General features: G+C 43.6%; 1 protein-coding gene across 1 annotated transcript in view; it reads right to left on the minus strand.

Moving 5' to 3' along the window:
• Positions 1 to 548: 548 nt before the first annotated feature.
• The window catches only part of SLA2 (Src like adaptor 2), a 43525-nt gene continuing 31678 nt past the window's right edge, over positions 549 to 12395 (minus strand). Inside the window, exons 6-8 of the mRNA XM_069077642.1 lie at positions 2715 to 2864; positions 1576 to 1708; positions 549 to 1010 (exon numbers count right to left, since the gene is read on the minus strand). Of these exons, the coding sequence (XP_068933743.1) occupies positions 863 to 1010; positions 1576 to 1708; positions 2715 to 2864 (431 nt within the window). The 3' untranslated portion in view covers positions 549 to 862. The remainder of the gene's footprint in view (positions 1011 to 1575; positions 1709 to 2714; positions 2865 to 12395) is intronic.

The following is a 12395-nucleotide window of genomic DNA, read 5'->3' on the forward strand; positions in this document are numbered from 1 at the left end:
TCTTAGCGTGAGCCTGGGTCAAGCTTTGGGTAGAATAAAATTGGTGAGATGCCCAGTTCCTGCCTTTATGATACGAAGTTCTACAGGTAGTCAGTGACCCTAACAAAAGCCTGGATGAAGGTTCAGATAGTGGCAGTTGCCTTTCTGCCCACAAGATGGCAGAAGAGCCTGTCAGTAAGGCTAATGATGTGATCACCTCCATCTCCCCCAGCTCAGAGAACACCGATGGAAACCAGCCCAGAGGAGGAAGGTGGACCAGGCAGAAATGACAGGAGTCACAGAGAGGGGACAGTGACCACAAAGAAGGGCAGGAACAGGCCACAGATGGAGCAGCTTAGGAAGGGAGCCATCTGCTGAAGGAGAATAGGACTGGCTCTCTTTGGGGGACGAGTTACAGACTTAGAAAGCTGAAGATTTTCACTATTCTATCGGCCAATTTTTAAGCTGTGTTGAAACTTGTTCGCTTTGATTCTCGGGCAGCCTTCTTATTGCTTATCTCAAGTCGAACCCTGTGGGGAACTGGCTACTCATTTCACCCGTGATGGGGAGGCCCCAAGCCCCATAAGAAGACGGAAGGAGAATTTTTGAATGAAAGCATTGGAGTCAACTCCTAGGGAGTGATTTTACTCTTTTTATCTTGGGCTTTGGTACACTTCCAGTTGAGTGACAGCCAAGAGAAGGCTGCAGTGCACTGACTGGACAAATTGTAGGTCCCATTTTGGGAGGAACCACCGGCCTATGAAGCTACATAGGAAGCGGAAATGCCCTTAAAGGAGGTCTACCCAGAGAGCCCTCGAATATCACTTCCCCGAAGTCAGCAGAGGAGAAGGGCACAGGAGAAACTCTTCAAAGCGCTTTGGCCCTAATTCCCTTTCTTGAGTCTCCCCTGGTCACTGATGTCCAATGATGGGGCCTCAGTCAGGCTGATATAAGTGCCAATAGCTTCTCGGAGCCCCACACTAATGGGACATGTGTCAGCTGAGGAGGACACCTCTGAGAATAAGAGTGAGCTGTGTGGAGGAAGAAGAGAACAAGATCAGGATAGTCATGGGTGTCTTCCACATGCTTCACTTAAACTTTGCTCTTAGTAAGGCTTAGAAACCTACTACAGTTCCTCACTGCTCAAATGTTAGTCTTTCTTTTAAGACCATCCATCATCTGGTCTTCCCTTTATATATCCAGTCTGATCCCTGGTGCCCCAGCGTGCTCCTAATCTGGCCAATCAACAAGTATTTAAGTGCCTGCTATGTGTCACACACTGTGCAGGGTCTCATCACTTCTCTGAATGAGGTTCCTAGTACTGTGCCTTTACTTGTGCTATCCCAGATTTGTAATGTCTTCCTGCTTCTCCACCCATTACATTTCTATATGTCCTTTAAGGCTCAGCCAAGTCCTACCTCCAACAAGTCTTCCCTAACTATTCTAGCAGCTCATAGTTTATAGTATTGATTTTATCCCATTGGATTGTTTCTTGCATGTAAACTCAGTTTCCCCATCTTGACTTTGACCTTCCCCAAGCTTCAGCACCTCTTCTTCAGCCTCAGAGATAGCTTTGCAGGCAGGAGTGCCTCTTACCTGTCCACTTCTTTCCAGTTGAGAGCTGGTCTCTGGACAGACACTGGTGGTGGGATGTTCTTCGAAGGAAGCAGGCCCACCCGATGAAAGGCACAGGGCTTCTTTAGCAGGGAGCAGAGATCATCTTCCATCTCTGTGGAAGAGCTATCCCATGTCACACATGCAGAGCCTGCCTCCCCACCCCATCTTAGCCACCACCCATCCCCCTAGTCCAGGAGGAAGCCAGACCAGCTAGCCCTGCCTGGGCCTGCCTGCATCATTTTCAGGGCCCCAGGACAAGGAATCTGAGTCATAATATGTGCGTTGTAGAAAGAGACCTGGCCTGGTAGTCAGACCTAGGTGGCAATCCTGGCTGTGCCACTGACTTCACTTTGTGATGTTTGAGGGGTATTTTGATTTTTAAGGGTCCCTTACAGGTCTGACAGTCTATAACTAATGATTATCTTCACTCACCATTTACATGTTAGACATACTAAGGCAACTTGGGGTTGGAAGGAATTAACCACTCCCCCATGATCATGAAACTCTTCCCCTACCCACACACTACAAACACGTCTAGGGCTGTGCTAGACAGATATTCCCCTGAAATGTACGACCACTCTAGAGAAAGGTCTGCTAAAAGCGATTCCATGGGAAATAAATCACCTTGCTAGCTGAGCACTCAGAGTGACAGAATATGAATTAGAAGGGCCCTTACAGGTCCTCTAGTCTAATTCTCTCATCCTACAGTGGAGTAAATTGAGGCCCAAAAAGGAGAAGAAAAAAGCTCAAGTTCTATATAGCACTTTCAGGTTTGCAAAGCATTTTATGCATGTTATTTCATTTTTTCTCAAAAGAACTCTGAGGCAAATGAAGAAAATAAGCTACTAAATGTCTAAGGCAGGATTTGAACTCATCTTCCTTAGCTCTAGGTGCCAATTTACTGTCAAACCCAGGATTAGAACCAAGGTTTCTGGAATCCCAAGTCTAGAACTCCGTCCTGCATTCTATGCTTCTCTACATATTTTCTTGGGGGATAGGTGTGGAAAGGGAAGGGGACTGACTGCATCTGGTTGGAATGGTGTCCGAGGTCTTTCCCTCCTTTCTGTGTCCAAGGACCAACCAGTTGGCCTGCCCAAACATTGGATATAACCCCGTACCTGTGTAATGGTCCACCAGGGCTTGGAGCGAGGGGAAGGTGAGACGGGGAGAGATGTAAAACCATCCATTTTCCAGGCGATGAATCCTGTAGTGTCTGACTACATCCCGAGAGGAGTGGCGGTTCAGCCTCACCGACAGGGAGTAATCACCTATAGGAGGTAAGGTTAAGGAGGAAACCCCTGGGGTTCTTGAGGGTGAGGCTGAGGCTCTATACCCTTCTCTAACTAGCTATAAAAATGCCTCCAATCCCTGATGGATAGCACACGGACTGCTGACCTTGGGTAGACACAGGGTGAGGAGACAGGGAAGGAGCCATAGCTTGGTCCTTAATTCAAGACCATGGAAAATTGGTTGTGATTATGGGAAAAAGAATAGGTTGGTCTAGAGCAGTTCTGTCAGTCAGTCAACTTGCATTTATTACCTACTATGTGCCAGGAATTGTGCTAAGCTCTGGGCATACAAAGAAAGGCCAAACCAAACCAAAAAACCCTGTTGAATGAATTTTTATTTTTTTGCTTTTTATGGTTTTTTTTTTTGGAGGGCAATTGGGATTAAGTGACTTGTCCAAGGCCATTTCTCTATCAAAGGGGGAGTTGTAGTTACCTTTATGAGTTATTCCTGAGCCAACATTGGTCATTATAACTATACCACCTCTTCATTTTCAGAATCCCTTCTTAGGTTTCTTCTCTTATTATTTCCCATTGTTTGACTTCACAAAATTCTGGGGAAAAGACTTTGTCCTCAATTCTAGGGAAAAATTTTATTTTACTTCTGGTTTATCCTATTAAGCTTTAGAGTTGTCAGGGCCAGTTTTGCTCAGCAGATACTTCTTAATGATCTATGATTGAATTGAATTGGCAACTTTGAATTTCTGAAAAGGTTCTTTTAGCAGTGAGTGACCAGTTGGCTACTTGTGGTTAGAAAAGAGCTATAGTCTTAATTCTAAAAGCATGCACCTGCAGGAAGACAGATACAATAATACACTGTGTATTTAATCTATGAAGGGGATTATAATTTTCCTATTAATCAATGTGATAATGTGTAGTGGCTATCCCAATAATTTAGCCTTCTCAGAGTTGCCTCTTCTGGCTCGGGAGTCAGATGTTTACAATGCAGCTTGAAATGATCAATCAAACCCTTAACAATGCTCTCTCAATCACTACATTCCTGTGCCTGTATATATTAAGTGAATGAATCAAATCAAAGATTGTAGAACCAGTTCCCATTGCAGAACTCTGGTCATGTGCCCCACCAAAGACTTGAAACAGTACTGTTCCTCACAGGACTCCAGAGCACCTGTATTGTCCCGAACTCACGGGCTTGTCCTGGGAAATCATTCAGGCCCTGGAAATCATTGTTAGTAAGTCACTCCCCACCCCTCCCCCTTTTCCCACTTGTGATTTTTGTATTAAACCTGTGCCTTTACTCCAACATGTAGAGTATTTCTCACTCTGAAAGTAATTAAAAACGCTACTGGTCTCCTGGCACTCTTGTCTCTGGCCTGCTTTGTGTTGCTTCTGGTATTCACAGGTTGGAGACTGGTCCTGTCCAGACTACGTTTAAAGTTCTATTAACGAACCCTAAGATCCTGTTGCTGAACATTTACTCCAAGAGAGCTAAAGACCAAAAAAAGTATTCACAGCTGTACCTTTTGTGATAGTAAAACAAAGTTTGGAAACAAAGCAAGTGCCCATAAATTGGGAAATGACTGAACAGATTATGGTATACTGATGTGATTATTTTGCCATAACTAATGAGGAATCCAGAGAAATATGAGGAGACTTAAGCAGAAACGAGAAAACAAAATACACAATCAATACACAAGTCATGTAAATGATAAGAACACTAAAATGAAGCTAAGACTAATCTTAACCTCTGATAAGAGATGAAGAAATGTACCTCCCTCATCGCCTAGGAGAGGCAGCTAGGGGTGTCCTGGTTAACTATTTAACAACTGGCTCTCCAGAAAAAAAAAGTTTGCATAAAACATTTTAAAGTTAAAATACATTATATTTTCTCCACCACTTTCTTAAGTGTAGAAAATATAAAAAATTAAGCCACAATTTGTACCTGGCCTATTTCTAAGGTGTAAATGCTTCCACTTGTAATTTAATAATCATATAAAGCCAGCTGGTTCTAGGATATCCCTGGAGATGCAGGATTTTGGGTACAGAATGCTTCATGTGTTATGAGATGTGACTGTTGTATCAAGTGGGTTTTGCTTAATTGTTTTTCTAGGTTAGATGGATGGTGCAGTGGATTTGGGGAAGGGAAAGGGTATATCTGTTGTTGCTGTTCAGCCATTTTCACTTGTGTCTGATTCTTTGAGACCTCATTTGAGGTTTTCTTGGCAGAGACACCAGAGCATGTTGCCATTTCTTCTCCAGCTTATTTTGCAGATGAGGAAACTGAGGTAAACAGGGTTAAAGTGACTTGCCCAGGGTCACACAGCTAGGAAGTGTCTGAAGCTTGATTTGAACCCAGGAAGACATATCTTCCTGACTACGGGCCTGGTGCTCTCCCCACTAAGCTACCTAGCTGCCCCCATTACCCTTTTAGACAGTTCTAATTGTTAAGAAGTTTTTCCTGACATGGAGCCTGAATTTTTCCCAGTAGAAATTCCTAATCATAGTTCCTGCTTCTGCCCCCTGGGGCTAAACAAAGCCAGCCTAATTCCTCTTCCACAAGATGTACCTTGTTCCCCTAGAGTCTTCTCTTCTGACCAATAAACAGTTTCCTGTTCCTTTAATTATTCCTCACATGGCAAAGACTTGAGGCTTTTCATCATTCTGGTCGCTCCTCCTCCGAATACCTTCCAACTTATCAATGTCCTTCCTAAGTCCTGTGCCTAGAACTGAGTAAAAGACCCCTTTGTTGTACAATGGAAAGATTGCTGACTTTGGAGTCAAGGAATCCTGGTTCAAATCCAACCTCTTATCCTTACTGCCTGTGTGAACCAGGGCAATCACTTGTCTTTCCTGAGCCTCATCATTCACCTGCCCAATGAGAAGGGCTGGGACTAGGGAGCCTCTAAGATCCATCTGAGCTCTGAGTCTGTGAACAGATGCGGTCTAACCAGGAAATGGTACAGTAGGGCTACCACTTCCTTGTTCCTGAAAGTGATGCCTCTCAGGTTCTCATCATCGTTGTTGGTTACCACACCTCCTGTGAGGCCCAGATCAAATCCTGTACTCTCCATGAAACCCTCCCTACTCCGGCCCTCAGCAATCACTGTCCCTTGATATTCCTGTGGCATTTAGGCTGAGTAGAGCCTGGTATGTTTAAAAAAAAAAAAGCAAAAAAGCTTTTGTATTATTATCTTCCATCTCAAAGTCACATCCATATCCCAATCTACTCTTCCCTTGTGCTCCAAGAGAACCAGCCCTCATAACAAAGAATAAAACAAAAAAGGGGGGAGGGGGCTGAAACACTTCAGCAAAATGAACCAATACATCTAAAAAATCCAACATTATAGGTAGTGCTGCACACCCATCGACCCCAAGCGCCGCGGAGAAGTCGGAGAGATGCTTTCTCAAGTAATTGGGTATGGGGGGAGGCAGTCTAAGCTGCATCACTAAAATGCATTCGGTTTCCATTGTTTTCTTGGTGCTGTTTTTCTCTCCACTTGCATTGCTGTGCTCATCATGCCCTCTGCTTACTTCACTCTGCATTTACCCATCTAAGTTTTCCCAGGTCCAGTCCATTTCATATTTCTTGTCTCTCTCCAATTAACCTGTGAGAGCAGGATTTTATCCGGGGTTCTTCTAGCCCCCAGGACCTTGCCGCAGTCTGGGTTGAATCTACTTATTGATGCCAACACTGATGATGCATGGGGCTGGCTCTAAACTCTGAGGTGATCAGGGACAGGGAGACTGTGTCACAGCTTCTGGAAACCATCCCTGAGGTATCAGAAACCGAGTCAAGGGCCCAGGGCGTGCTTCTGACATTCTAACAAAGTCAAGCCTACCTCCTGCTCTCGTTCACCATTTATCTAGCCAAGGGTTCTGAACTCTGGGAATGAGAGGACCTGGAGGGAAAGGGGAGGAGAGGGGAGAGGAAGAGGGAGAGGGAAAGTCCAGGGGAGTAAGGGTATTTTTGAACCCGTAGAGTGGCCAAGGGGGTAAGGGTATGTCCAAGCTGTGGAAAAGTGAGCTCTCAGTACTTTCTCTGGTTTCTCCCCTTCCAGGGGCACCTTGTCTGCTTGGGGACCGTCTGTGGGCCCTTATCTCTTTTTAGTGGCACCTGGGATCTCAGCTAGAGGAGCCCTGTGGTTTCCTGTTTGTATGCTGATTGGTCTCCTGGCACATACACTCACTTCTCTCCCCATCCTCCACCCCCACTCCCCCAGCTGCACAGTCCCAGCTCCCCCAGGGCCCCTGACCTGGCAAGAAAGTTATTGCTGCTAATTTCTAAACAGACAAAGTTCCTCCTCCTGTCCCTCAACTGTAAAACAGCAAGTTAAAAAAAAAAAAGATTGTTGGGTTGAGGAAGGAGTTAAAGCAGAAAATAATTCGATTCATCAAAATAAGATTGGCTTCAAAGCAAGTGATGGGGCAGTGCCCCAGCCCCCAAATAGAATAATATGAATCATGGCTAGCATTTACATGGTGCTTACGATATGCTGGGCACGTGCAAATATTGTCTCATTCGATCCTCACAACGAACTTGGGAAGCCAGTGCTGTTATTATCTCTATTTTGTAGTTGAGGAAACTAAAGCAGACAGAAATGACTTACCCAGGGTCACACAGCTAATATATGTCTGAGGTTGGATTTGAACTCAGGTCTTCCTGACTCCAGGCTCAGTGTACCACCTAGCTCCTTCAGAATCTTCCCCATCCTCTCCTGGTGCTTCAAACTCTAGTTGCAAATCATTCCATTTGAGCCCTGAAGTCTTTAGGGTCACTGCTTCTCCATCAGAATACAAATAACCCAGGAAAGTAAGGGAAAATGTAGAATCTAAGGCAGGAGTGGGGAACCTTTGGCCTCTGGGCCACATGTGACCCTCTTAAGTCCTCAAGGGCGGCCCTGGTAGTCAGTTATATAAGTACAAGTTTAGCATGTAGCCTGCTAAAAAAAACCCTGGGGGTTTTAGCCTACTAAAAGCTCAATTTGAAACAATAAAGTGATACAGCAGCTAAAAAACCAGCTATTGCGACTTTTTTTAGTGGGTAGGAAGCTGGATCTATGATTTCATCAGCCTAGGAAGCTTCGTAGGTAGAAGCTTCTTCTACCAGTTTTTCCTCCATCCTCATTCTCCTTGAACCCTTTGTGGCCTTTGATGATACTTATTACTGTCTCCTTAACACACTCTCCTCCCTAGGTCTTCAGGACTGCTCTCTCCCTGGGTTCTCCTCCTACTACTCTGATCCAGTCGCTCCTTCTCTGTCTCCTTTACTGGATCCTCCTCCAGATCCTGCCCTCCAGTCACAGGGGTCCCTCAAGGTTCTGCCCTGGGCCCTCTTCTCTTCTGCAGCTCTTCTGTTTCATTTGGTGATCTCAGCAGCTCCATGGATTTCATTACCATCTCCATGCTGATGATTTCCCTCCCCAGCCTCTCTGCTGACCTCCAATCTCACGTCTCCAACTGCCTTTCAGACATCGTAAACTGGATGTCCAGTAGACATCTTAAACTCAGTGTGTACAAAACAAAACTCACTAGCTTTCCCCAAACCCTCCCTGCTTTTCCTGTTACTGCAGAGGTCAACATCATCCTCCCAGTCCCTCAGGTTCACATCCTAGGAGCTGTCCCAGACACTCTTGCTCACCCTCCATATTCAAGCTGTTGCCAAGGCCTGTTGATTTCACCCTTGCAACATCTCTCCAATATACCTCCCTTTCTCTTCTACACTCTATCTTTGGCTCCAGGCATTTTCTCTGGATGTCCCCCCATGTCTAGAATGTTTTCCCTCCTCATCTTTGCCTCTTGACTTTATTTTTTTTTCCTGAGGGGGGGAAGGCAAGGCAATTGGGGTTAAGTGACTTGCCCAAGGTCACACAGCTGGTGTGTCAAGTGTCTGAGGTTGGATTTGAACTCAGGTCCTTCTGACTCCATGACCAGTTCTCTATTCACTGTGCTACGTAGCTGCCCCCTGACTTCCTTTAAATTCCCAATTAAAATCCCATCTTCTGCTGGAAGCCTTCCCCAACCCCTCTTAATTTCAGTGCCTTCCCTCTATTAATGATTTCTTATTTATCCTATATATATACCTTATTTGTACATATTTTCTTGCTTATTATCTCCCTCTTTAGACTGTGAGCCCTTTGAGGGCAGGGACTGTCTTTTTGCCTCTTTTTGTATCCCTAGCACTTAGCACAGTACCTGGAATTCAATAGGCGCTTAATAGATGTTTATTGACTGATAAGCATATTATTCACCGACTCTACCCATGCAGATAGAAACCCTACAATAGTCTTAGCAAGTTCCTGGGAAACTGAGAGGTGAAGCCACTGGTCCAGGATGCAGGGGTGCCCTGGAGCCACTTCCTAAAGTCCTAATCCCATTGTTAAATTTTTAGGGTGAGCATTTATACCTTGGAAATTGGCAAATGCTACAAATCATGGATTTTTGTTGTTGCTGTCCAGACTTAATAAAGTGATGGAGAAAATATTAATAATGCAGATTAAATTTTAAAATGTGTTATGGATTATACATGTGTAACCCCTATCAGATTGTTTGCTGTCTTGGGGAAGGGGAGGGAGAAATATTTGGAATTAAAATCCTTAGAAAAATGAATGTTGAAAAATCATCTTCACATGTAATTGGAAAAAAATGAAATACTATTAAGTGCAAAAAAAGTGTCGTGGGCACATTCCCCACCCTCAATCTACCTCCCAAGCTGGTTATTAAACATTTAACAGCACACTCCTGTAAGGATCACACTTCTGTGTCAGAGGTGGGATTCCTAGGTCTTCCTGATTCTCAGTGGAATAGTGGGGAGAATGCTGGGCCTGGAGGCAGGAAGTCCAAGTTCAAATCCAGCCTTAAAGACAAGCTGTGTGACCTTGGGGGAGTCAATAACTATTTTATCTGTCTCAGTTTCCACAACTATAAAATAGGAATAATAATAGCATGGTAGTTATTATTATTAATTATTATATCATTCTGCTCCTCAGGTCACATTAATAAAAACATAAAAGGAAGCAGATAGTACCACTGTTATCCTCATTGAAAAGTTCCAAGTGAGGTGGCTAAGTGGCGAAGTGGATAGAGCACCAGCCCTGGAATCAGGAGGATCTGAGTTCAAATGTGGCCTCAGACACTTAACACAAAAAACTAGCCATGTGACCTTGGGCTAAGTCACTTAACCCCGACTGCCCTCCAAAAAAAAAAGTTCCAAGTTCCAAGGCTACTTCTTAGTGACTAGGATGGGGGGAGGAATGAAGAGCATATCATTTGGGGATAAAATGAAGGAGGTGGGGCTACTTAAGACAATGAATAGAGAGACATGATGATTGTTTTCAAGAATCTGGAATATTCCTATGGATGGAGGTTGGGAAGGGAGATAGGAGATCCTAAGACCAGGTATGAAATCCTCAGTGCCCCAATGCCTTTTTGTTCAATTTCTTTTCTTTTTTTTTTCTTTTTGGAGGGGGGAAAGCAGGGCAGTTGGGGTTAAGTGACTTGCCCGAGGTCACATGGCTAGTAAGTGTTAAGTGTCTGAGGCCAGATTTGAATTCAGGTCCTCCTGACTCCAGGGCCTGTGCCACTTAGCCTCCCCCCAGTATGTTATCTCAATGAAGAAATGGGAGGGTTTAGCTGCAGGCAAAGTCTTTTCAGATAAGTTCAAGAAGGGATGGTTCTGGATCTTTCTGAAAGTTTCTGGCTTATTAAAAAAATCTACAATGAAATCTCAATGTCATTCTCCATAACTGCTCCAAGGGAAGCATGGAGTTTCATTCTTATCCTCTGTTATAAGTGAGAGGCAAAGGGCCAGGATAATTGAGATTTGACTTTTACAACCTCGAATTGTGGTGGGTTAAAAGGACTTGGGCCCTTTGGTACTGGTTTGGTGTGGGGGCAAAGGCAGCAGGAGGTCACAAGAAACCATAGTCTTTAAATCTGGATAGGATTGTCTAGTCTAGTCTACTCCCATCATTTTACAGATGGGAAAATGGAAACAAAAAGATTGAAAGATTTAAAGTCATACCAAATATTAGAATCAGAGCCAGAATATAATCAAAGACGTCATTGACAAAAATGAACCCCTCCCCCCCCAAAAAAATATGTATAGCAGCACTTTTTGTTGCAGCAAAGAAATGGAAGCAAAGTTGATGTCATTCAGTTGGGGAATGGCTAAACGTATTGTGGTTCATTAATGTAATGGAATATTACTGTGCCATAAGAAACAGTGAACATGATGATTATGGAACAGCATGGAAAGACTTATATGAACTGATGTGAGAAGAACCAGGAAAAAAATATACAATGCAAATGGATCAAAACTGATTATTTCCAAAATATAAAGAACAAGCCTGGCCCCAGAGATAAGAGCCATCCTCTGTTTGCAAGGGGGCTGTGGGAAGGCAGGTGGGACTACAGGTCACAATATTCTACAGCTGTGGAATATTGCATATAATGTCAGATTTTTTTTCAAAGTGTTGATGGGTTTTGCTGATTTTTTTCCCTCCCTTTTAAAAAAATTTCCTTTTCTAAGTGATAGCTCTTTGAGAGGGAAAAGAGAAGTAGATATGGGAAGAGATCTAGGTGATGGAAAAACAAAACATATCAACAAAAAAATCTATTTTTTAAAGAAAGACTTAAAAAAAAGTCATAGCCTGAATTCAAACCTAGGTCCAGTGTTTCTTCTATTCTAACCATGGTGCTAGGCTTCTGAGAAGAAAACATTCATTTCTGAGATCTTGGAGGCACTAAAAGTGATTTTCCTAAAGAGGTCTGACCCTTTCAAATGTTCCCCCCAAACATTTTGGATCAAATATAAACACTTACTTTTCCAGCCTTATTATATATTAGTCTCCCTTCCACAATCTTTGGTCTGGTCAAACCCAACTTCTTGCTGTCTCTTAAATACAAATCCATATGTCATCTCCCTACCTTTGGGTAGGAATGCATTCCTTCATCACCTCTGCCTGCAAGAATCCTTCTTTCCTTCAAAATTGCTCCAGCTTCATCTTCAAATCTAGCTAAATCCTAAAGCCTTTACCTATTCCCCAATGCCTCCCCTTCCCTTCCCTCTCCCCCATTTACCTTGTCTTTTTTTGGCATCTATTTTGTAGGCAGTTATGAAGCAAGTGGCATTGTCCAGCTTCTCTCTTGAAGCTGGAGGCCTGAAGCAACTCAAGAGACTGAAAAGAGATTTCTTCTATCTCATGCTTTTTCTAAGTCTGCCCCACGCCTCACAAAGGTGCAGAGCATTGATCTTCACCAATGAGTAGAGTCCCATACAATTGGCCCTTTGAGCCAGGGTTACACTTATTCATGTAAATGTTGTCTTTCTCCTGGAAGACAGGGACTGTTTCATTTGTTGGTTGCATCGCTAGAACAGTGTTGGGTACATAGTAGGCACTTAATAAATGCTTATCCATTGATAGATTTCAAAGTTGCTATATTAGCTACTCTCAGTAGAACCAATGTCATGTTTTCTTTCTTTCTTCCTTTCTTCCTTTCTTCCTTTCTTTCTTTCTTTCTTTCTTTCTTTCTTTCTTTCTTTCTTTCTTTCTT

This window comes from Petaurus breviceps, unplaced genomic scaffold, assembly GCF_028583685.1.
Source record: "Petaurus breviceps papuanus isolate PSGF00001 unplaced genomic scaffold, PetGlider_PUasm1.0 90994, whole genome shotgun sequence".
NCBI classification, from domain to species: domain Eukaryota; kingdom Metazoa; phylum Chordata; class Mammalia; order Diprotodontia; family Petauridae; genus Petaurus; species Petaurus breviceps.